General features: G+C 38.9%; 2 protein-coding genes across 28 annotated transcripts in view; one reads left to right on the forward strand and one right to left on the reverse strand.

Moving 5' to 3' along the window:
- The window catches only part of GLMN (glomulin, FKBP associated protein), a 39,338-nt gene extending 27,418 nt beyond the window's left edge, over positions 1-11,920 (forward strand). For 5 of the 18 annotated variants that reach the window (XM_051857517.3, XM_051857520.3, XM_089300363.1 and 2 more), the window contains 10 exons: positions 790-820; positions 923-1,012; positions 2,066-2,107; positions 2,211-2,284; positions 3,321-3,405; positions 4,632-4,741; positions 5,395-5,458; positions 9,907-10,030; positions 11,296-11,378; positions 11,487-11,920. In XM_051857517.3, coding sequence (XP_051713477.1) covers positions 790-820; positions 923-1,012; positions 2,066-2,107; positions 2,211-2,284; positions 3,321-3,405; positions 4,632-4,741; positions 5,395-5,458; positions 9,907-10,030; positions 11,296-11,378; positions 11,487-11,603 — 820 coding nt within the window. In that variant the 3' untranslated portion in view covers positions 11,604-11,920. The other 13 variants (XM_089300355.1, XM_089300357.1, XM_089300362.1 and 10 more) reach the window with 7 other exon arrangements.
- The window catches only part of C7H1orf146 (chromosome 7 C1orf146 homolog), a 38,439-nt gene continuing 18,027 nt past the window's right edge, over positions 4,202-24,613 (reverse strand). For 4 of the 10 annotated variants that reach the window (XM_017346090.4, XM_089300372.1, XM_089300373.1 and 1 more), the window contains 4 exons: positions 17,472-17,565; positions 15,475-15,643; positions 14,696-14,774; positions 12,377-12,649 (listed from right to left, as the gene is read on the reverse strand). In XM_017346090.4, the coding sequence (XP_017201579.3) occupies positions 12,515-12,649; positions 14,696-14,774; positions 15,475-15,643; positions 17,472-17,565 (477 nt within the window). In that variant the 3' untranslated portion in view covers positions 12,377-12,514. Of the gene's footprint in view, positions 4,529-9,655; positions 9,782-12,070; positions 12,208-12,376; positions 12,650-14,695; positions 14,775-15,474; positions 15,644-17,471; positions 17,566-24,613 lie in introns of those variants that run through there. The other 6 variants (XM_089300374.1, XM_070078039.2, XM_089300371.1 and 3 more) reach the window with 6 other exon arrangements.

Raw genomic sequence — 24,613 nt, forward strand, 5'->3', positions numbered from 1 at the left:
GGAGCCCAAGGACCTGGAGCACCTTCCACTGCTTTCCCAGGCCGTAGCAGAGAGCTGAATCAGAAATGGAGCAGCCAGGACTCGACCCAGCACCCACATGGGATGCCAGCACTACAGGCAGCTGCTTTACCCACTACACCACAATGCTGACCACAAAGTATTGTTAACACTAGCTTTTGCAAATCTGTTGATTTGTCATCAGGAAATAAACTCTGAGCAGGCTAATTTTGATCTCCTTTGGATGTCAGTAGCTAAATGAAAAGATCAAAGTGGATTAAGAATTTTGGCAAAATCTTGAAGAGAAGTTCTTAATGTGTATTTTAAAAATCTTTACATTTCAGGCCGGCGCCGCGGCTCACTAGGCTAATCCTCTGCCTAGCGGCGCCGGCACACCGGGTTCTAGTCCTGGTCGGGGCGCCGGATTCTGTCCCGGTTGCCCCTCTTCCAGGCCAGCTCTCTGCTGTGGCCAGGGAGTGCAGTGGAGGATGGCCCAGGTGCTTGGGCCCTGCACCCCATGGGAGACCAGGAAAAGCACCTGGCTCCTGGCTCCTGCCATCGGATCAGCGCGGTGCGCCGGCCACAGCGGCCATTGGAGGGTGAACCAACGGCAAAGGAAGACCTTTCTCTCTGTCTCTCTCTCTCTCTCACTGTCCACTCTGCCTGTCAAAAAAAAAAAAATAAATAAATAAAAAAATCTTTACATTTCAATTATTTATTTTTCCTAAAGTGAAGAATTGTTCTAAACCAATTTATAAAATCATGTTGATATATTTTAACCTTCTCTTCCAGAACAGAAGAGTCTGTTTTCTCCAAAGGATTGGTAAGATGTCTTTATTCTCATTGTAATTTAAATACATAGTCGTGTCAACAATTATAGCTGCTGATTTCACCATGTGTGTATCTTCATAATTTTAATCTGTAGGAATTGCTGGAGAATGGCTTGTTAAGAATAGAGGACAACAGTCTCCTTTATCAGTACTTGGAAATCAAGAGTTTTCTTACTGTACCTCAGGTAAAAGCACCACAACAAAAGATACTCTAATTTTAACGCATCCTATTTTGAACTTCAGTAAAGTAAAGGTGTTTTCTGATCCTGCTTCCATTTTCTTCTGTTTATGTCCTTTGAAAGCGCTCATGCAGTGCAATTCAGTGGAACGCTGTGTGATGATGGACGTGTTCTGTTATCTGTGCTATATAGTGTGAAAGCCATTAGCTGCTTTGAACACTTGGAATGTGTGGCTAGTGTGATGAGGAGTTGAATTTTAAATTTAAATTAAATTTTGCCATGAGTGACTACCACAATTAGTAGCATAGCCTCCAGTGGAAAAGGATAACCTTATTCTTACACACTTTCTGTGAGAAGCTTAGTTAAAGAAACTCCTTTATTTTTCTCATAACTCAGATTCTCAGAACTCCATCTTTAGGAGTCTACACTGACCTTTTACTGAAAAGGCTAATCCACATTTTGTTCCCTCCTGTGGTTAATTTTGCCTAGTACTCTTTGTTATGATATCCAAGTAGGTCTTTAGCTATGAGTATAGACATTTCATAATTAAATGGAATAACATGGCTGACTTTTGTTAATACAGCGATATTTCAGAAAATTCATGGAAAAATGGAATTAAAAGATACTTTTATTTGGTGCAAAATGTTTGAAATCTATCATGGTTTTATTGTATGCATTTTATATGAATCTTATGTATTTTATATGATATGTATTTTATATGATTCTTTGAAGATCCCCTTCATGTGTTAAGGTTGTTGATTTTTAATGAGTGGATTGCATTTCTGTGTTTGATTTCATGTTCTTACCACTCTAAACAATAAACAATTAAAAATATCATTCACTTTTAAAATCACACTTTGTAATATAACACTGTTACTTACAAAATTGATTATAGTTAGCCGTGTGGTAGACTTGGAATGGTGGAATGAAAGGCTCAGGGAAAAACAAATTTACTTCCACTTTTAACTTTCCTTCCTACAATTCTTTAAATTTTTAGTACCCAGTATTTATAATATGCTTGTTTGTTGTATCTGAATTAAAAATTTTTTTTGTTTCCAGGGTTTAGTCAAAGTAATGACACTTTGCCCTATTGAGACATTGGTATGTAAGTAATAATTGGTTACAGTGAGAAATTTTGATAAGTAACAATATTTTAAAATATTTTTTTCATTTTATGTTAACAATATTATTTGTTCCATTTTAGAGGAAAAAGGGTTTAGCTATGCTTCAGCTATATATTAACAAGTTGGATTCACAAGGCAAATATACATTATTTAGGTATGTATCAAGCAAGGGTAGTTGCTAAGTGTGTGGTTGATTGAAAGGCAAGTTAGCCTGTAATTATTCTAGCGTGTGGTATTTCAGTATGTCTTATGTGTAATTCAGCTGTAATTGGAAACCTCATTGTAATAAGTTCTCTTACCTGAGATAGGTAGAGAAGGGGTTTAAATACATATGTGTGTAGCTATTATAAGAATAATGTATATTTCAATTAATTGAAATATTTAAAACCTAAAGGTTTATGTATTCTTAAATTAAAAAAAAAAGATTAAACTGAGATTGATAATACTCCTGCTAGAACTTTACATATGTAATGATTTCCATTGTTCACTGTTGAAATTAATGGCTCTGGAGTTATAACTGACAGGCCATTCATTTTAAGTTGATATTAGAGCTGTCAAATAGTGCTGTTTGTGGCAGAAAAGATCGTAACAGTTTTCTAAGTTAAAGATTTAAATTCCCTGTATAGGGCCAAATAGTGAAGATAGGTGTTATGGGCCTCACAGTGTATTCCAGTTGCTCAGCTTTGTCTTTGTATTAGAAATTATTGTGTTCCAGTAAAACTGTTGTCAAAAACAGACAGGAGGCTAGATTTGACCTGCAGACCTAAGTTTGTCGGCCCCATTCTAGGTAATAAAAATGAGTTAAAAACAGATTTTGATAGTGGTGAAGTGCTACAGAATCTTCTTTGGGACGAGCTAATACTAGCACTCTTGATCCGACCTTCATTTCAATTACCAGTCAGAGCAGGTTTGTGAAATCTCAGTAACTAGTCCTTACACTGGCTTTCCTGCTTTCTTTCTGTATCTTGACCAAGGATTCTCCTCCTTTCTTGAGCTGGTCATACTGAATTTCCTTTCTTTGCTTAATTAATCTAGCCAGCACAAGTCTGCTTTTACAAGGAACAATTTGGGTAGTTTTTTAGGTTGTTAGACTGATGCTTATTCTTGCTGTGTTCAATTACTGCAAATGTATGCAGAGTAATTGTAATATAGCCTAGAGTAATTTCGTGTTTTGTGATTTTGCTTTTAAGGTGCTTATTGAATACCAGTAATCATTCGGGTGTAGAGGCCTTTATTATTCAGAATATCAAAAATCAAATTGACATGTCATTTAAGGTAAGAGCATAGCCACGATATTACCTACCAATTTATTTAGTAGGGTAAAATATTCATATGTAGAATACATTAAATGTGAGGTTTTGCTCCCCAGTCTCTTTTTAGTATTAGTATATTTTTTGCCTATTTTTACTTTTTAAAAAAAAATCATTTATTTGAAAATCAGAGAGATGGAGTGGAGAATGTAGGGCAAGAGATCTCTCACCTGCTGTTCCAATTCCCAGTGCCTGACCAGGAACCATAGATTCAATTAGGATCTTCTACATATGTGGCAGGGACCCAAGTACTTGAGCCATCACCAGCTGTCTCCCAGGATATGCATTAGCAGGAAGCTCCCATTGAGACTGGCGCCAGGACTTGACCTCAGGCATTTCAGTGTGAGATGCAGGCATCCCAGGCAGCATCTTAACCTCCACACCAAATGCCTGCCCCTAATACTACTTCAGACACATACACACACATACCACACACCACACACTTGAATCTTGGAAACTTCTGTTAACTATAAATTTAAATTACTTTAATTCTTTGAGCTGCTGGTAACTTTTTGTTTTGCTATATAATTTGGAAAAATTAATGGAAACAATTCTCATTTATTTGAGAATACTCAGTAATCCCATACAGAAAACAGAAAGAGCACTAATATGCTCAAAATGGCAGGTTTTGTTCTGTAGGTCTGAAAAGTGAATGAATATATGGAAATTAAAGTTTAAAATATTTTTTAAAGATTTATTTATTTATTTATTTGAAAGAGTTACACAGAGAAGAAGAGACAGAGAGAAATTAAAGTTTAAAATATTTTTTAAAGATTTATTTATTTATTTATTTGAAAGAGTTACACAGAGAAGGAGAGGCAGAGAGAATGAGAGAGGTCTTCCATCCGCTGGTTCACTCCCCAGTTGGCTGCAACTGCCAGAGCTGCGCTGATCCAAAGCCAGGAAGCCGGGAGCTTCTTCCTGGTCTCCCACGTGGGTGCAGGGGCCCAAGGACTTGGGCCATCTTCTACTGCTTTCCCAGGCCATAGCAGAGAGCTAGATTGGAAGTGGAGCAGCCGGGACTCGAACTGGTGCCCATATGGGATGCAATAGGCCATGGCTTTACCTGCTGCATCACAGCGCTGGCCCTAAAGTTTAAAATATTTTTTAAAAACATAATAATGTTTTATTTCTGTAGTGACAAACTGTTATTTAAAACTTTTACAAATTTTTTTTTTTTTTGCTTTTCAGAAAACGCAAAACGATAAATGGTTTACAGGACCACAGCTGATTTCTCTGCTGGATTTGGTGCTCTCCCTCCCAGAGGGTGCTGAAACGGATTTACTGCAAAACTCAGACAGGTGAGGTGACCACTACTGGAGTGCACATGGTAAACACCTAAACTAATAAAAATGTGTTTTCCTGTGATTTTATAATCTAGGGGGTTACTTCATAAAATTAGATAGCAAGCTTCCTATGTAAGTGATTTGATAAATGTACAGAAACCTGTTTTTCCCAGATTAATGACCAGCATTGTAATTTTATATCTTTGTTGCAATCATCATTCCACAGATGTTGGCAACTGCAGCATTTGTAACTAAAACTAAGAATCACATGCATATAACTGATAAAAAAGCTTATGTGTTTAGGTTTTGTTGTTTTTATTTTCCAGGTCATTTTTTAAAATATAGAACATATAATTTAGTAAACCACAGTAGTCATTGACAAATGATTTTAAACATTTGTAAAAGAAATCTTAAAATTCAAACAAGAGATGATGCTGTCAAATATTAAAGATAACAAGATTCTGTTGAAGAAAAAGATAGTAACTTTCACAGTTGAACTCTGTGAACTTAAATGTAAACAAGAGTGTTACTACAACTCCAAAACATACATTGAATATATTTTTTAATGGCAAACATAATTATCAAAATGTACACAAGATTTTAATATACATTGAAATTGCTGTTGATTATATGAAGCTATAAGTAACAAATATATGTTTAATTAACAGGATTATGGCATCATTAAATTTGTTGAGATATTTGATTATCAAAGATAATGAAAATGACAATCAAGTAAGTGAATTATTTGATGAAGAAACTGTGAGTATATTTAGAATTTGTAAGCAATGTCTCAGATGTTCTTGATTACTATTTACGTAGGCCAGTATGTAATATTTTACCAAGTTACAAAGGCTGGAAAAAGTGCCAACAATTATTCTAAAACCTGAAGTTAACTCCCAGGAGCATTTACTATCCCAAATAGAGCTTCCCTTCCCTTTTCCTTTCCTGCTGTACCTGTGCTCTTTCTTTTTTTAAAGGTAATTTTTTGTTTATTTGAAAGTCAGAGTTAGAGAGAGAGAGGGAGAGAGATCTTTCATTCACTCCTTAGATAACCACAATGGCCAGGGCTGGGCCAGGTTGAAGCCAGGAGCTAGGAACTACATCCAGGTCTCCCACGCGGGTGCAGGGGCCCAGGGACTTGGGCCATCTTCCACTGCTTTCTCAGTCCATAGCAGAGAACTATTAATCGGAAATGGTGCAGCCAGGACACAAACTGGTAAAGGCAACTTTACCTTCTACACCATAATGCCAGCCCCTGCTCTTTTTTTTTTTTTTTTAAGCAGTGTTTTTTTCTTTTCTCTTTTTAATTTATTCATCTGAAAGGCAGGTTGACAAAGAGAGACACAGAGATACTTTCCATCTTTTGGTTCTCTTTCCAAATGGCTACAACAACCAGGGCTGGGCCAAGCCAAAGGCAGGAGTCGGGAACTCCATCCTGGTCTCCCCCATAGGTGGTAGGGGCCCAGACAATTGAGCCGTCTTCTGTTGCCTTCCCAGGCCCATTAGCAGGGAGCTGGATCAGAAGCAGCTCTGCTTATGCTCTTTTGCTGAAAGTAGTGCTTAGCCTTATCGGGTTGTTTAGTTGCAGGTCCTAAGTTAATTATCCTTGTGGAATGCAGCATATATTTGGGTGTCCTGTTCAGTTTTTTCTGCCTATAGTTCATGATTTAAATCTGAGCTATATAAAAGAAAATCATCTGATATTTTGCTTCATCAAATATGACAAATTGAAGTATTCTCAGCACTAAAACCGAATTTGTTAACAGCACCTTTTGGATAATGTGTAGGAAGTTGAATTTTTTTAATAGCTCATCATTAAAAGTGTTCAATAAATAGAAAAGTATTTGAGGGAGATGTGTAATGCCATAAAATTATATTAACTTTTTATCTTCTCTCTTTCTACTTACCCTGTTCTAATAATTTCTTTCCCTAAATGTCACCTTCATTAACTATAACTACTTGAATCATGAGTTGCTGATGTTTTCTTAAGAAAATAATAAAGATGCCAAAAATATTTTCTGCATCAAGTAAATTCACTATTTAGGGTAAAAAGTTTCTGGAAAAGGTAGAAAATTCCTTTCCTCTGGACATATGTATATCCGTCTTTAGCCAAAACTGGTTAGTTCTATCAGTACCAGGTGCAGTCTTGTTTAGCATTTGATTGTGATTCACAGTGTTATAAGAAGCTGTTTTCCCCTTTTCATAGATAATGTAGGCACAGCACAGCAAAGACATTAATTTGCACAGGGGCACATATTTTAGTACGTTTGAGACAGCTATAACTGTAGACAGTGTGGCCCAAACTTTTGAAATCCAGCTAAATCTTGAATCCTTAAGGAACTTTTAATAAAAATAGAAAAAATACAACTTAAAATTCAGCAAGAGTAGAGACTGAGGCTTTAGGAAGGTGTCCAGAGGGTAAACTGTAAGTCTTGTGTTTGGTTTTGTTTGTTTTTTTACTATTTTAGCAATCAGAAAAGGTTCCATAAGAAATAATCTGGGCCTGGTGGTGTGGTACAGTGAGTTAGCCGCCACTGTCAATGCCAGCATCCCACAGAGGAGGGCCAATTTGAGTCCCAGCTGCATAGCTTCTGATAACACTTTCCTACTAATGTACCTGAAAAGGCAGCAGATGATGGCCCAACTACTTGGACCTCTGTCACACACATGAAGGGCTTGGATGGAGTTCTTGCTCCTGGCTTTGGCCTGGCCTAACCCTGGCTGTTGCAGCCATTTGGGGAGTGAACCCATGTATGGAAGATTGACTTGCTCTTTGTCTCTCTCTCTCTCCCTCTGGTGGCCTTTCAAATAAATAAATAAATCTTTAAAAAATAAATTAAAAGAAATACTGTAATTTGCTTGACAGGAAGAAAAGGAATCTTGTAAATTAGGAGTGATAGATTCTTAGGTCTGGAGCACTCTGGTGCAGAGGCAGCAGATGGCTCCCTCCCTAGAGAGGGAAGACATGGCAGCAGCTTGGTATTCTGCACTGTTTTGCTGTGACCCACAGATGATGCCTCACTTCTGTTTGGCATGAACATTTTATAGTAAAGTAAGAGCTACAACCACCTTCCAAAGATTATGTTCTTATTTAATGGTTTTTCAAAAAATTTTCTTAGAGATCAGATACTCCAAATAGTTGACATGTAAATTACTGTAAGAATTACTGTTCCAGGTAAATTAGCAAAAATACTCATCCAAGATGACAAGCTGACATCTTTGAGGCAGCTTTTGCCTGTTTATCATGGAAGCATTTCTCCCAAGTGTATTTACATAGCTGTATACATAAATGAGAGACAAATGTGTCCACTATGGTTAATTAGTAAGTAACAGCTTCTGAGACTTTAGAAATTTTGGTTAAAAGAGAAACAAAAGGATACTCCAGTAATGCTAATTTTTGGGTATTTGATTCAAAAGGACTCATACCTGTAACTTTTTGACAAGTTGAGTGTGCTGAGTTGGAAACTGAAAAGCATTTGGAAAGGTGTACAGGAAAATTTAAAAACGAACAGAATCATTCAAATACAAAGACAATAAAGTGATTCATAATTGAATACTAATGCATTTTTCCCTGGTATTTTCAGTTACTGTCAACTGATATACTCCTTGCCTAAGCTGTTCTCTCCTCTCTCTGCTGTCTTATGCCTCTTGATCTCTTTGACTAAGTTACAGACACCAACTTCCACACTCAGTTTCACATAACTTTTCTTGAATCTTGTAGTATAAATCATCCCCCGTCTCTACTGTTAAAACCAACTTATAAATATGTACGATTATTACATGTTAATAGAAAAATATAAAACCCTTACAGATTGTTAAAAAATACTTTTTAAAAAACTTTTTAAAAAATTTGAGAGGCAGAGTTAGAGAGAGGGAGAGACAGAGAATCTTCCATCCATTGGATTCTTCCATCCATTTCACTTCCCAAATGGCTGCAACGGCTGGGGCAGGACCAGGCCAAAGCCAGGGGCCTAGAACTTCATCCAAGTCTACCATGTGCATGCAGGGACCCAAGCACTTGGACCATCTTCTGCTGATTTTCCCAGGCAAATTAGCACGGAGCTGGATTGGAAGTGAAGCAGCTAGGACTTGAACAGGCCCTCACGTGGGATGCCAGCATTGCAGGCACCAGCCTAACTTGCTGTGCCACAAATGCTAGTCCCAAAAAACCAACTTACATTTTATACTTCATGTGCTTTATTTGGTGGGTACTTTTGTAATTGTTTTGATTTACCATTACTTATTATAATACACAGGCGATAATCATAATATCCTTTACCTTTTGTCTTGTCTACTTATATCCTTTTTCAGTTTGTTATGGTAATATGTAAATGAAAGCAGGGTCAAAGGAAACAGATGCCGAGTGAAAGGATATGTGTGTTTTCAGTTTTGGATTCTTACCTAGTTCTTCCCTATAACTTGACTTTTCCTAGTGGTAGAGGAGGAAAGGATGTATATGATAGTCATTAATGTGACCAGTTATTCACAGCTGTGTGTAGATTTTATCTGGAGGGCTATAATAGTGAAATATATACTGCTTGGATCAAAAAAGTTCATTTCAACATAGGTTTTCAAGAGTTCCTAAGGTGGTTTTTTTTTAACCTATTTTCCTGGGTAAGATTATCTGGAAACAGTAATAATGGATTTTCTTTTTTAAATGAAGACTTCATGACTCCCCTCTTTTAGTATTTAGCAGCAGATGTTCTTGATATAGAAATCTCTGAAGAGCTTCCTGTTAGAAGAGTTTCCATCAATAGGGAAGGGAACGATCTTACAGAACTAAGTCTATGGCAAGGCATCAATTGAAAGATCAAGGTGTGAAAGTATAAGGTAGAATCATTGTTGGCTTAGAGGGGAGGAGAAATGTTTCAGACTGTGGATCATCATCAAATAATTTGTTCGTGGATAAAACTCGCATGTTAAAGACTTTCAAACCAGGAGTCTGTCCCAGTGACGCAGTAAAGCACACGGTGTACTACAGACATTTTTGTTTCAGCCAGTGCTGTTTGTTTTGATGGGTATGTACATAACGACTGGATATATTAGACAGTTTACCTGGAAAAACAAGGACCATGTGTCATTCATTTTTGTTCCTCCTACTGTTAATGCCTGTTTTGTAATAGTAGGCAATTGATAAATGTTAAACCAATTAACTAATTTTTTTCCTTAATTCTGAGCAGACTGGAGTTTGGACAGAACTTGGAAAGATTGAGAATAATTTCTTAAAACCACTCCATACAGGACTTAACATGTCAAAAGCACATTATGAAGCAGAAATTAAAAACAGTCAAGAAAATAGCCAAGGTTGGTAGTGTGCAATTTTCAGTGAGATCTAAAAATTACTTAAATTTTGGAAGTATTGTATTATATTCAAAATAAAAAACTGGTTTTATTTTGTATTTGTTTACTTTCTACCAAACAAGGGACTGACAGCTTAGACATTTTTCCTTAAAATGATTCATAGAAGATCTGTGAGTCAATTAGCACTGAGATGGGGTTAGTGAAGATTTATGCTGAATTGAGTATAATTAAGAACCTAATTGTATTGCAGGTATTTTAGTGTGGGTTTCATTGTACTTCCTTCAGTATTACTGAGTCACCCATCTTAGCCCTGAATAAATGTGTACAAATTATGGAAAAGAAGTTTTTAAGTCAGCGATTCTATAGTAATCATAGGAACACTTCAGTTTATATAGTGGTTTTTTGGTAATAGGCAGTACAGGTTGAGTATGTCTTATTCAAAATGCTTAGGACCAGAGTGTCTCAGATTTTAGAAATTTTTATCATTAGTATTATGAAATATCTGCATAGACTTTACCCCAGTTAAATACTCCTAATCTCAAAAATCCCAAATCCAGGTGCTCCAGGATCTGAAACTGTTCAAGTGTCAATATAATTCAAACACTTTTGGATTTAAAGCATTTCAGATTTCAGCTGGGGATGTTTAACCTGTACTATAAACTTGTCCTTTTTAGTGTTCCTGCTTTAATTTTGATTATATACTTGGAAAAAAAGTTTTATGTACCTTATACATACCAAAATAGTTATTTACATGAAAAATGTTCATTCATACTTCCTAATTTTGGTAATTTGCTTACAGCTTGATTTAAATATACCCTGGGCTGTTGAACAGTAAAGACTCAAAAATTTACACAGCTGACACAATTTATGATGCTGCTGCTGCTGACGATCAGAGAGGCAGAGCTCCCATAGTGGTTTACTACACAGAAGCCTCAACAGTGGGGGCCAGGCCGGGGCCAGAACTGGAAACCCAATCCATGTGTCCCACCTGGGTAGAAAGGACCCAATTACTGGAACTAAGACCTGCTGCCTCCTAGAGTCTGCATTATCAGGAAGTTGGAATTGGGAGCCAGAGCCACTAACTGACCCCGCGCACTCTGATGTGGGATGGTGCTATCTCACCTGGCATCTTAACTGACAGGCTAAATGCCTGCCCAGACTTAATTCTGAGTTAGTGAATGATGAAAGTAGCTTATACATTTATTATTGAAATCTGAGAGTTGTTTTAATTGTTAAGTGTGACACGTGACTTTTCTCTTTTCTTACAGCGATACAGAAGTCTAAGGATCTCTGTTCTATAACTGTAGGTGGAGAAAAGATGCCAAATATGCCTCCGGAAATGCAGCTGCAGGTGATGAGACATTCTCCTTAGCTACATCCAGCTGACGTCTTTCCTCTGATCTGCTTTGCCTTGTGTTAAAGGCAAAATTAGTAACGCTAATTTTTCTTGGCATTGCAGGTCTTACATTCAGCCCTTTTCACATTTGATTTGATTGAAAGTGTACTGGCTCGAGTAGAAGAACTCATTGAAATAAAAACAAAGTCTACCTCTGAAGAAAACACTGGGATAAAGTAAAAGTTCTACTTCCTAAATAAAAACTAAGAAAATACTCTGTTTTCTATTATTATTTATTTAATACCTTTATAAAAATTTGTTTATGTAAAAATTGAACTGCTAGAAATATAAATGTAGCCTTTTTCTTTTATCAGTTTCTATAATGACAGTGTGGATTCGTAGTTTTCTTTGGTTTTAAAAAGTTATCTAAAAAAAAAAAGTTATCTAATGGTATAAACAATGCCCGTATGTATATTCTAAACAATAATTTTGAAAATCCAATACAAGCTCATAATTTTGTATTAAAATTTCATTAAATGTTGTTGTCTTTATTAATATAACTGTAGTGAGTTTATAAAAATACCAATACACATTTTGCTCTACTTAGATGCTGTGTAACATTTTGGAAACCCTAGTTGTCAGTTGGATTTCACACACACTACTGTTCACCGTGCAGAAAGTTGTGAGTTCAGGCCTGTTGATTGCCTCTCTTAGAGTCTCCTGTTCCCTGCCTTAGGAGCAGTCTTAGGGAGCAGAGTCCCATTGCTGCCTCACCAGCAGAAGTTGCAATGTGAGAGCATCTGCAAAGATTCATTTCAAAGAAACTCGCTGCCCTGTGGAATGCCTGAAAATATAATATGATGTTTCTTTTAAGGAGCTAATTACAAAGTTCTGTAGTTTTATTTCTTACTAAATACTTGTCCACCCAATTTGTATCTTTAAGAAACTGGATCTGGGTTTTATATGTATGTATTGCCTAAATATTATTAATGGAATCATCCAGCAAAATTGCTAAAATGAAATCACTTTTAATTGTATACAGGTTATTTCAAATTAAGCATTTTTAAAGTAAATACGTATTTGAACATTATAGTTTTTAGCAGGTCTAATTATTTTAACAATCTTCCAAAAGAACACTTACAATTGATACTCTAATTTGGAACAATCGGATCATCATTTAGTTTTATCTTCTGAAGTGTTTTCCAGACAGGACTTTGCTCAATGATGTAAGCTTTAGCTGTTATCATTCTGTAGCAGATGTTACTGATGCATGGTTTGGAAGCAGTCTGGAAGAAGATAAAAGTGTGCAGCACTGTTTACATAAGGTATTTTACCAGATCATATCAAAAAAACATCTAACTTTGATTCATTCTGCAGACATCTCTTGATCAACTATGTGCTAAATATTACATACCAGAGTACTTGAAAAAGTTCATGAAAAATTTATATTAGAAAACTATTGGCCGGCGCTGCAGCTCACTAGGTTAATCCTTCGCCTGCGGCGCCGGCACCCCGGGTTCTAGTCCTGGTTGGGGTGCCAGATTCTGTCCCGGTTGCTCCTCTTCCAGTCCAGCTCTCTGCTGTGGCCCGGGAGTGCAGTGGAGGATGGCCCAAGTGCTTGGGCCCTGCACCCACATGGGAGACCAGGAGGAAGCACCTGGCTCCTGGCTTCGGATCAGCGCAGTACGCCGGCTGTAGCGGCCATTTGTGGGGTGAACCAATGGAAGGAAGACCTTTCTCTCTGTCTCTCTCTCTCACTAACTCTGCCTGTCAAAAATAAATAAATAAAAATTTAAAATTTAAAAAAGAAAACGATATACAGACATCAATTTTTTCTTGCACCAAATTAAGTATCTTTTTTTTTCTTTTTTTTAAGATTTATTTATTTATTTGAAAGAGTTACACAGAGGGAGAGGCAGAGAAAAAGTCTTCCATCCACTGGTTCACTCCTCAGTTGTTACAACAGCTGGAGCTGAGCTAATCCAAAGCCAGCAGCCAGGAGTTTCTTCTGGGTCTCCCACGTGGGTGCAGGGTCCCAAAGACCCAGACCATCTTCCACTGTAGCAGAGAGCTGGATCGGAAGAGGAGCAGCTGGGACTCGAACCAGTGCCCATATGGGATGCAGGCACTGCAGGCGGTGGCTTTACCCGCTATGCCACAGCCCCGGCCCCAAAATAAGTATCTTTTTGAAAATTTGAGGGGCAGGCACTGTGGTGTAGCAGGAAAAGCCACTATGTGGCACTGGCATCCCATATGGGCACCCATTTTCTACTTCAATCCAGCTTCCTGCTAATGTGCCCGGGAAAGCAATGGAAGTGCTTGGGCCCTTGTACCCATGTGGAAGACCTGAAAGAAGCTCCTGGCTCCTGACTGGCCCAGCTCCAGCCATTGTGGCCATTTGGGGAGTGAACCAGTGGATGGAAGATCTCTATCTCTCCCTTTCTCCCTTTCTACTTCTGCCTTTCAAATAAATAAATCTTTTTGTAAAAAATTATTTGAAAGGCAGAGTTACAGAGAGAGAGAAGGAGAGACACAAATCTTCATCTGCTGACTCATTCCCCAAAAGGCGGCAAGGATGGGCTGGCCAGGCCAGGCAAAAGCCAGGAGCTTCATCCAGGTTCCCACATAGGTCACGGGCACAATCATTCAGGCCATCCTCCACTGCTTTCCCAGTGGAGCAGGGAGCAGGATCAGAAGTGGAGCAGCCAGGACTTGAACCTGTGTCTGTATAGGATGCCAGCATTGGAGGCAGCAGTTTAACCCACAGTGCCAGCCAAAATAAATACTTTAATTCAATTTTTCCATAAACTTTTTGAAATACTTTCATATGTATAATAGGAAAATACCTGATCTCTAACTTGAAGGGATTAAAAACATGTAAGCCCTAAAGTGACTTGGTATAAGAATGTATAATGGGTGTATGTTCCAAGTATAAAGGTAAGAAACGCCTAACTCTGACTCCAGAGGTGGTGGTGGCTGGGCAAACTTCATAGAGGAGGACAAGCTTGAGAAGGAGATAAACATTTCATAAATTGTATCTGCACCCAACAGTTTGTGACTACAATCTGACCAGTATTTATACTGTAGGGTTTTAAGGAAGGTGTAAGTAACCTATGTGGCCAGCACAATATAAATATGGCCAAATGTTCTTTTGACCCAAATCCAAGTCATAAATGCATGGTGGCATGAGAAGTAAACTGTAAAGTAAGCTGTGAGAAATGCTGAAATAACTTCTCTAGGGGACAAGAAGCAGGCTGTTTTTCCGTCATTTGAAGTAAAAATGTCCTACAACACGTATGTGGATGAATGTGTCATTTGCTCCAGTGACTCACCTTAGCTATGGTGCTCATTAGATTAATTGCATTTACTGTGTTGTGTACTGGAAGTATCCGTAAGTTACTACCCAAGAATCTGAAAAGCAATTGATAAGTTTTATAGACCATATAATTTACTGACCAACATCTATTCTCTTAAATGGGTGGGAAGAGACAAAATCATATCACTTATTCATTCATGCCCTGCCTTATTCCACAGAGGGTTTTAGGTGGCTTTAAAGCCAGAACTTAACTCATTAAAAAGTGTTCACTTTGGGTTTGGTGTTGTAGGAGAAGCCCATAAATCACCATAAACTCTGGAAACTTGTCTCCTGATTCATAGAATAGCTGTTTGGCCTGTTTCATTAAATATGACAGGTTAATATTAAATTTATCTTCCAGCAAAACAAAACACCTTCCCAGAAGAAATAAGAACCAAAGTAAAAGGGATGGTGCTGTGGCTTAGTAGGCTAAGCCTCCGCCTGCAGCACCAGCATCCCATATGGGCACCGGTTTGAGTCCTGGCTGCTGCTCTTCCAATCCAGCTCTCTGCTATGGCCTGGGAAAGCAGCAGAGGATGGCCCAAGGAACCCTGCACCCATTTGGGAGACACAGAGGAAGCTCCTGGCTTCAGATCCGCCCAGCACTGGCTGTGGCAGCCATCTAGGGAATGAACCAGTGGATGGAAGACCCTCTGTCTCTCCCTCTGTCTGCAACTCTACCTCTCAAATTAATAAAATCTTAGGGGAAAAAAAAAAAGTAAATTACAATTGAGTCGTAGTGCCCTTCTTCCATACCTCTGCTGAATCCTGAATATCAGTTTCCATTCTTCAGGCCCATGGAGTGCTGCAGACAGAACTAAAAAACTATTTTGGTGAATATTAATAAACTTCTCAATTTTTGCTAGATACAATTCTTCAGGTGACATAATACACTCTTTAGCATCCATCAATAAAAATGCAACTCCTAGGAAATGAGAATGTAATATAAAATGTCACTGTGTCATATACATCAAATTTTGTAAAAAAAAGCAAAATCCATAAAACATAGCATCTAGATTTATAAACATGAGAAGTAGAAACCACTATAACAATTCTTACTCAACAAGAATTTAAAGGAAAAGCTGATTTGGTCAATTAATTATGTTGTTTCAGACTAAGGTACTGCACATGAAGGTAATGTCTAATTTTAGTTGAGATGAATTATATTTTAAATGTTAAGTTTTCAGGTTATAGTTGTTTTCAGCATTTACAGGTTTATTATAAAGAATATTAACAAAGGATACAGAGGGGCAGGCAGATGGGAGAGCTGCACAGGAAGCAGAGGGATTGTAGAAAGGGGCATGGGGCTTCAGTGCCCTCTCCAGCCTGCTGCCATCCAGGCACCTCCATGTGTTCAGCAACCAGAAATTCCCACAATAATTTTTAAAAGCTGGAAATCAACTAAAGAAAGGTAATCTTAAACCTTAATTTATTTCTTGCTGGAGAACTCTTTCTGTTAGAATATAAAGAATCATAAATTATTACAGTCAGTGAGCAGATAGTTGCAATTTCTGATCAGGTCCATAAGAATGATCTTGAAGGAAAGATTGATTTAATTATTATGCTTCGATATGATCTAAGGAAAGTGACTATGTGACAATATAATAATTGAATGAACTTGGCAATGTGTTATCTTCTCTGTAACATGGGAATAATTCTTTGTTAGGTTTGTCAGGATTGAATAAGATCATGTGTATAAAGTGGCCAAGGCACACAGTAGGTATTCACCAAAAACATTTCCCGTCTCCCTGGAGGACGCTCTTCAGCAGGGAGAATGAATTTGAGGCCAGTCCACATTCAGCCTGCAGGTCTACACTGAGGAGCTTTTCAAAGTGCCTGTTTTCTAAAACCTCTGCTAGAACAGAGGTCTGATGCTACCCTACTAAGAACATCCTTTACTTCACCTCTTGTGTCACTTCTATCATCTCCCAACAAGTAAGGTGGAGTTGCCCCTTCCCATCTCTCCGCCATCTTTGACCCTAATCTAATCTCTTCCTATATATACCTTGCCTATGACTCACAGCTATACCATTTTATGACTTTAGGAACACTTACTTGTTCACACATTGTTCTTTTAGTCAATATCTGTTTATATTATATTCAGAAAATTCATATAAATCATGACAAAGATTCTCAAAGTGTGGTAGAGGCCTGCCTTTGTCTTTTAATTAAACTTGTTTTTATCTACTATGATTAAAGTTGTGAAGAGGCCTCACCAAGGTCAGACAGAAAAAAGAAACTTACCCTGGAAATGGAATGTGGTCATCATCTGCTTGCCTATGAATGCTTCAACTGTAGTTACTACCTGCTTTTATGAAACCGTTTCAGGTTCTGCTTGCTAGTATAGAACAATGGTATTAACCCTTGTCAGACAGCGTATGGCTCAGTATGGGTGTAGAAAAAAAATCATTATATATGTGTGGTTTTATATCAATTCCTGTGGCCACCACATAACATTAGGATAACCAATCAAATGGATGCACATAACCATATAAGGGAGACCTTTCTCTCTGTCTCTCCCTCTGTCTGTAATTCTCTCTCTGAAATAAATAAATAAATAAGCAAATCTTCTTAAAAAATACATTTTACAATTGGCTATATGCTCTTCTTTTGCAGCAACAACAACATTTTGTACATTTACCTCTCTCAAAAGACACCTTAGGCTATTACACAGTTATTTAACTACAAAAATTATTAGAATTTATACCCATATTTCTATAAGAACCTTAAGGCACTTGGCAAATATACTGTACCAGAAAGGGAAAATATAATTGATCCATTCTCCACTGAATCTGAATACCGAATCTTGTGGCTCCGATTTTCTAGGGCAGTTGCAATTTCACGGCCCTTTTAAAAAATGTTCAGAAACACAAACTTTAAGACATGCTTATAATTTTTACTAAAGTAATGAAAAAAATCAGTTAAAGATCTGATCATCAAAAGACAAGCAATCTGCTTTCTATGGAAAAAAACACTTCAAAAATAAAAGCAAAACATTTAGTCTTACTGAAACACTGTAAGTGTGGAAGAATCATGTGCTACAGCTACTTGGGGAGAGAAGGTAAGGAGAGTATTGAAAAACTAAACCATAAGAACCACAGCAAATACAAACTTGTTCAAAAAAAACTGGAAACTGAATTTTGATATCCATTAATATGTAACTGTGGAAGACGGATAGTGTGGTATTTCTTGGTTGGCAGAACCACAAAGTGCTAAATACACAGAATACCACACAAGACACAACCAGTTTTGCAATTCATCTATTTACAAGGCAGTTACGTCAGAAGGCTTTTAAAATGTTGTAAGTCTTAGGTCAGTCAGAAAACACATATGAAGACAGCAATAGGACTTGTGGTTTAAATAATATTTCAAAAATCACCTCATTTCCTATTCCAACCAAGCAGTTAGATCATATTACCCAAGATACTAGAATCTATGTGGTTGATAGTGTTTCCAGACTGGTTGAAATTCAAGCTTGTTAGTTTCCACGTGGATACAAATCCCCTAGGTGGTGGTGGTCATTTGGCTTAGCAGTTAAGATTCCATTTGGGCTGCTGCTTCCCAAACTGGAGTGCCTGCATTTGAGCCCTGACGCTGTTCCCCATTACTATTTCCTGCTAATGCACACCCTAGGAATCAGCTAATAATGGTTCAAGTAGTTGGGTCCCCGCCACCCATGTGGAAGACCTGAACTGAGTTCCTGGCTCTCAGCTGTGGCCTGGCCCCACTGCAGAGGTTGTGGGTATATGAGGAATAAACCAGTGGGTGGGAGCTCGCACTCTTATCTCCCTCCCCCTCAAAATAAATATATATTTTAAATTCCTTAGATTCTTATTTTATATTTTGTTTCAGTGCATGCGTATCAGCACATTGGCTGATATTTATGTATAAAACATATGCTTCTTTTTCTTCCTAAAGAGTGTTTTTGTGCTACTTAAATCTTGATCTAGAGTTCAACTATGGTTCTTTTCTTCTGCTGTTTTAAAATTATACACTGCTTCCAGCAATGGCAGATTAAGTAATATAGGTCAACCCTCCTTCTGAAGGCAACTCAAAAAATTGGGCTAGAAAAAAACTGATTTTTTTTTTTTTTTTGAACCTACTTGAATGCATCAGAAAGCTAGCAGGAATAGCGAACAAATATAAGACCAAGATCCATACAGGAATTCAAAGATACGAGCCCAACATTTAGGCCATTTCTTCCCTGAGGGCATCTGTCAATTCAGGAAGAGGCAGAAGAGAGGCTGAACAGAGCTTTTGACAAAAGTAGAACAGCTCTCACAGGGACTGAAGCCCAGCTTCAAACCATTTCAATCCATGCAGTTGTATTAAGGTGATACTACTGAATTACTAGTGCTACCAGCACCTTGCAGAAACACTCCCTAGAGAAACCTCTCTCTCCCTCCTTTAAAGATTTGTGTATTTGCATGGCAGAGTGACAGACACATACAGAGAGAGAGGAGAGATCTTAGAGAGAGAGAGAGAGTCTTCCATTCGCTGATTCACTCCTCAAGAATAGTCAGGGCTGGGCCAGGCTGAAGTCAGGAGCCAGGAACTCCATTCTGGTCCTCCACATGGGTGGCAGGAGCCTAAGTACTTAGGCTGTCATCTGCTGCCTTTTCAGACATATTAGCAAGAAGCTGGATTGCAAGTGGAACACCTGAATCCTGAACTGGCACTCCATCGTGGATGCCAGTGTCCCAAGCTGTAGTCTTAACCCACTGCATCACAATGCTGGCCCTAGATTATGTCTTATGTAGTCTTCCCTGACTGCTAAAAAAGGTAAAATTTGGGGGCCTTCTTAATCAGGTCTCTTCATCTGAATTACAAAATAAAAACAATTATGAGTGACTATTTTCTCAATTCTCCCAAAACTAGTGCCATTCTGCATACACTGAAGGTTAAAATTCATCATATCTATACCTGAGGGTGTGGGTTCTAGATTTAGGAAATAAAAATATAGAACACCCTGATAAATTTGAATTACAAACTGACAACATAAATTTTGTATATGCATATATTTCATGTAATATTTGAGATATACTAACACTAAATTTATTATTATTAAGATTTTATTTATTTGAGAGGTATACAGTTACAGACAGTGAAAGAAACAGAGAGAAAGGTCTTCCTTCCATTGGTTCATCCCCCAAAATGGCCCCTACGGCCGGAATTATGCCAATCCGAAGCCAGGAGCCAGGTGATTCCTCCCGGTCTCCCATGTGGATGCTGGGGCCCAAGCACTTGGGCCATCCTCCATTGCCCTCCCGGGCCACAGCAGAGAGCTGGACTGGAAGCGGAGCATACGGGACTAGAACCCAGTGCCCATATGGATGCCGGCGCCTCAGGTGGAGGATTAGCCAAGTGAGCCACGGTGCCAGCCCCCTAAATTTATTATTTCTAACTGAACTTCAAATTTAACAAGTCTCCTATGTGTTATCTGGAAAATATTTAGAGCATTAGTGGCTTATCTGTCTTACAGAATCCAGACTTCTTTAGAAGAAAATAACACTAATCTAGGCCCCAAATTATTTCTACAATTTCTCAAATAAAAATTCTAACAATCAAAAATAATCAGGGGTAGGTGCTGTGGCTTAGTGGGTAAAGCTGCTGCCTGTGGCGCCCACTTCTCATACGGGTGCCAGTTCGAGTCCCGGCTGCTCTACTTCCAATCCAGCTCTCTGCTCTGGCCTGGGAAAGCAGCAGAAGATGGCCCAAGTGCTTGGGCCCCTGCACTCACATGGGAGACCCAGAAGAAGCTCCTGGCTCCTGGTGGCTCCTGGCTTCGGATCGGCCCAGCTCCATCCGTTGCAACCATTTGGAGAGTAAACCAGTGGATAGAAGACCTTTCTCTCTGTCTCTCCCTCTGTCTGTAACTCAACCTCTCAAATAAATAAATCTTTTTTTTTTTTTTTTGACAGGCAGAGTTAGACAGTGAGACAGGTGTGACAGGTGTGAGTCAGGGAAGCTTACTAAAATTTGTCTTAAGTTTTTTAGGATTTATTTATTTATTTATTTCAAAGTCAGAGTTACAGAGAGAGAGGAAGAGACACAGAGACCTTCCATCCACTCGTTAAATTCCCCAGATGGCAGTAACAGCTGGGTCTGGGCCAGGCCAAAGCCAGGAGCCAGGAGCTTCTTCCAGGTTTCCCATGTGTGTGGCAGGGGCCCAAAGACACAGGTCATTAGCAAGGAGATGGATCAGAAGTGGAGCAACTGGGACATGAACCAGTGCCCATATGAGATACCAGCATTTAGCAGCTTTATCTGCTACACTACAATGCTGGACCCTGCCTTACATCTTTTGAAGTGGAAAGAAACATATCAAGCAAACAATTAAAGAAATAAGACAAAGGTAAGAAGAGCAGGGACAAAAAGAATAACATGGAAAGGCATTCACACCTGAAGTTCTGATTCTTGTTACGATGAATCTGGAAGGTGTGTAGGAGTCAATTTGAGGACAGTGTTGGGAATAGCTGCTAGCAGATCATGACGACCCATGTATGCTGTGCCAATGAATTTCACTCATATTCTATTGAGGAGATAACTAAAAGAAGGATAGTAAAAATAATAGCAGAAAATAATAAAGACAGAATTACAAAGTACTGAATTGAGAAAAAATAAGTTCAATAATTAATAGGGGAGCAGAGTTGTGGTGTAGCAGGTTAAGCTGCTGCCTGTGACACCAGCATCCTATATGGGTACAGGTTTGTGTCCTGGCTGCTCCACTTCTGATCCATCTCCTTACTAATGTATCTGGGAAAGCAGTGGAAAATGGCCCAAGTGTTTGTGCCCCTGAACCCACTTGGGAGGCCAGAATGAAGCTCCTGGCTTAAACCCAGCCCAGCCCTAGCCATTGTAGCCATTTGGTAGAGTGAACCAGTAGACAGAAGCTCACTTTTTCTCTCTCTCTGGCACTGTAACTCTGCCTGGTAAATAAATAAATCTTTCCAGCTATATGAAATATCTGAAAATAAAAACACAATTTATTAAATTTGTGAAAGTGGTTAGAGCAAAATGTATAGTATTGAATGAATGTTCAAAAAAGAAGAAAGATCTAAAAAAAAAATCAATAAACTAAATCCTAGAACAGATGTCACGGCGCAGTGGGTTAAGCCACTGCTTAGAATACCTGTATCCCGTACTGGAGTGCTGGCTACTCCACTTCCAATCCAGCTTCATGCTAAAGCACTAGGGAAGGTGGCAAATGATGGATCAAGCACCTGGGTCCCTGCTACCCATATAGGAGATATGGACGGAACTCTAAGACCTGGCCCCGCCTTGGCTGTTGAGGGCATTTGGGGCAGTGAACCAGCAGATGGAAGATCTCTCTCTCTTTTCCTTTCTGTCATTCTGTCTTTCAAATAAAAAAATAAAACTTTAAACACTAAAATTTCTACTTTAGAAAATTAGAAAAAGAAGAGCAAATTGAATCCAAAGTAAGCAGAAGGAAAGAAATAATAAGAATTAGACCAGAAAGCAATGACATTGAAAAAACAGGAAATCTAGGGCTGGCGCTGTGGCGCAGTGGGTAAAGTATAAAATAATTCTAATGTTTAAAAGGAAAGGCAAGGCCGGCACCGCCACTCACTAGGCTAATCCTCTGCCTGCGGCGCCAGCACGCTGGGTTCTAGTCCCGGTTGGGGCGCCGGATTCTGTCCCATTTGCTCCTCTTCCAGTCCAGCTCTCCACTGTGGCACAGGTCGGCAGTGGAGGATGGCCCAAGTGCTTGGGCCCTGCACCCGCATGGAAGACCAGGAGGAAGCACCTGGCTCCTGGATTCAGATTGGTGCAGTGCACGGCCGTAGTGGCCATTTGGGAGAAGAACCAATGGAAGGAAGACCTTTCTCTCTGTCTCTCTCTCACTGCCTAACTCTACCTGTCAAAAAAAAAAGGAAAGGCAAAAGACCCAGAATAATCAACACAGTATTGATGGAGAGGAAGAAAGTCAGAGTTGATCTTACCTGATCTCAAGACTTACTAGAAAGCTACAGTAATCAAGACAGTGTGGTATTTCGGAGAGAACAGAGAAAATGATCACTGGAAAAGAACAGAGAGCCCAGAAATAGACCCACATAAATACAGTCAACTGATCTTTAACAAAGGAACAAAGGTAATACAGTGTAGCAAGTAGTTTTTTCAGACTTGAAATTAAAATGTAAAACTATAAAATTCCCAGAAGATAATTCCCAGAAAAATCCTAGATGACCCAGGGTTTAGCAATGACTTTCTAGACATAGCACCAAAGGCATTGTTTCATGAAAGAAGTAACTGATAAACTGGACTTCATTAAAATTAAAAATTCTGCTCTATGAAAGAAAGTATGACTAAGGCTGCCGCCTTCAGTGCCAGCATCCCATATGGGCACCGGTTTGAGTCCCAGCTGCTCCACTTCCAATCCAGCTCTGTACTATGGCCTGAGAAAGCAGTAGAAGATGGCCCAAGTCCTTGGGCCCCTACACCACATGGGAGACCTCCTAACTCCTAGCTCCTGGCTTTGGATCAGCTCAGCTCTGGCTGTTGCTGCCCTCTTGGGGGTGAACCAGCAGATGGAAGACTTCTCTCTCTCCCTCTGCTTCTGCCTCTCTGTAACTCTGCCTTTCAAATAAATAAATCTTTAAAAAATATAAAGTATGAATAGATTAAGACAAGCCATAGACTGGGAGAAAATATTTTAGAAGACATATTTGATAGGAGACTGCAATCCAAAAAATACAAGAATCTCTAAAACTCAACAATAAAAATCCTTGATTTTTAAAAAAGGCCAAAGCCTTTAATAGGCATCTCATCAAAGACAGATGCATATACAGATGGCAAATAGGCATATGAAAAGGTGTTCCACATAATATGTCCATGAGATACTACCACTTACCTTTAGAATGCCAAAATTCAGAAACTGACGGGGCCAGCACTGTGGCGCAGCCTGGCCTGAAGTGCTGGCATCCCATATGGGTGCCGGTTCGAAACCAGGCTGCTCCTCTTCCAATCTAGCTCTCTGCTATAGCCTGGGAAAGCAGTAGAAGATGGCCCAAGTCCTTGGGCCCCTGCACCTGTGTGGGAGACCCGGAAGAAGCTCCTGGCTCCTGGCTTCGGATTGACACAGCTCTGGCCGTTGCAGCCAACTGGGGAGTGAACCATCAGATGGAAGACCTCTCTCTCTGCCTCTCCTCTCTCTGTGTAACTCTGACTTTCAAATAAATAAATCTTTAAAAAAAAAAAAAGAACACTGACAACCCCAAATGTTGGCAAGGGTGTGGAGCAACAGTAACTCTCATTCACTGCTGATGGGAATGCACAGTACAGCCAAGCTGGAAGACCATTTGGTGGTTTCTTACAAAACTAACTACACTTTCACCAGCTATCACACTCCTTGCATTTATCCATAGGAATTTAAAACATAAGCCCTCACAAAAACTTGCATATGAATGTTTATGTCAGCTTTACTCATAACTGCCAAAACTTGCAGGCAACCACTATGTCTTGTAGTAAATGAACAAACTATAATACATTCAGATTTAGAATTATTATTAAGTCAAGGGATGGGTTATCAAATCATAACAAAACACAGAGGAAACTTAGATGCATATTACTACTAAGTAAAAGAAGCCAATCTGAAAAGGCTGTGTACTGTATGATTCCAACTATATGACATGCTGGAAAAGGCGAAACTATGGAGACAGCAAATAGATGAGTGGCCACCAGGAACTGGGTGGTGCAGGAGAGATGAACAGGAGGGGCACAGAGGATTTTTTAATGTAGTGAAATTGTTCTATATGTTACTCTAATAATGGATGCATATTATTAAATGTTTTCCAAACCTACAAATGTACAATGCCAATAGCGAACCCTAATGTAAACTATAGACTTTGGGTGATTATGCTGTGCCAACATGGAT

This window comes from Oryctolagus cuniculus, chromosome 7, assembly GCF_051225735.1.
Source record: "Oryctolagus cuniculus isolate XC-2025 breed Fujian yellow rabbit chromosome 7, ASM5122573v1, whole genome shotgun sequence".
NCBI classification, from domain to species: domain Eukaryota; kingdom Metazoa; phylum Chordata; class Mammalia; order Lagomorpha; family Leporidae; genus Oryctolagus; species Oryctolagus cuniculus.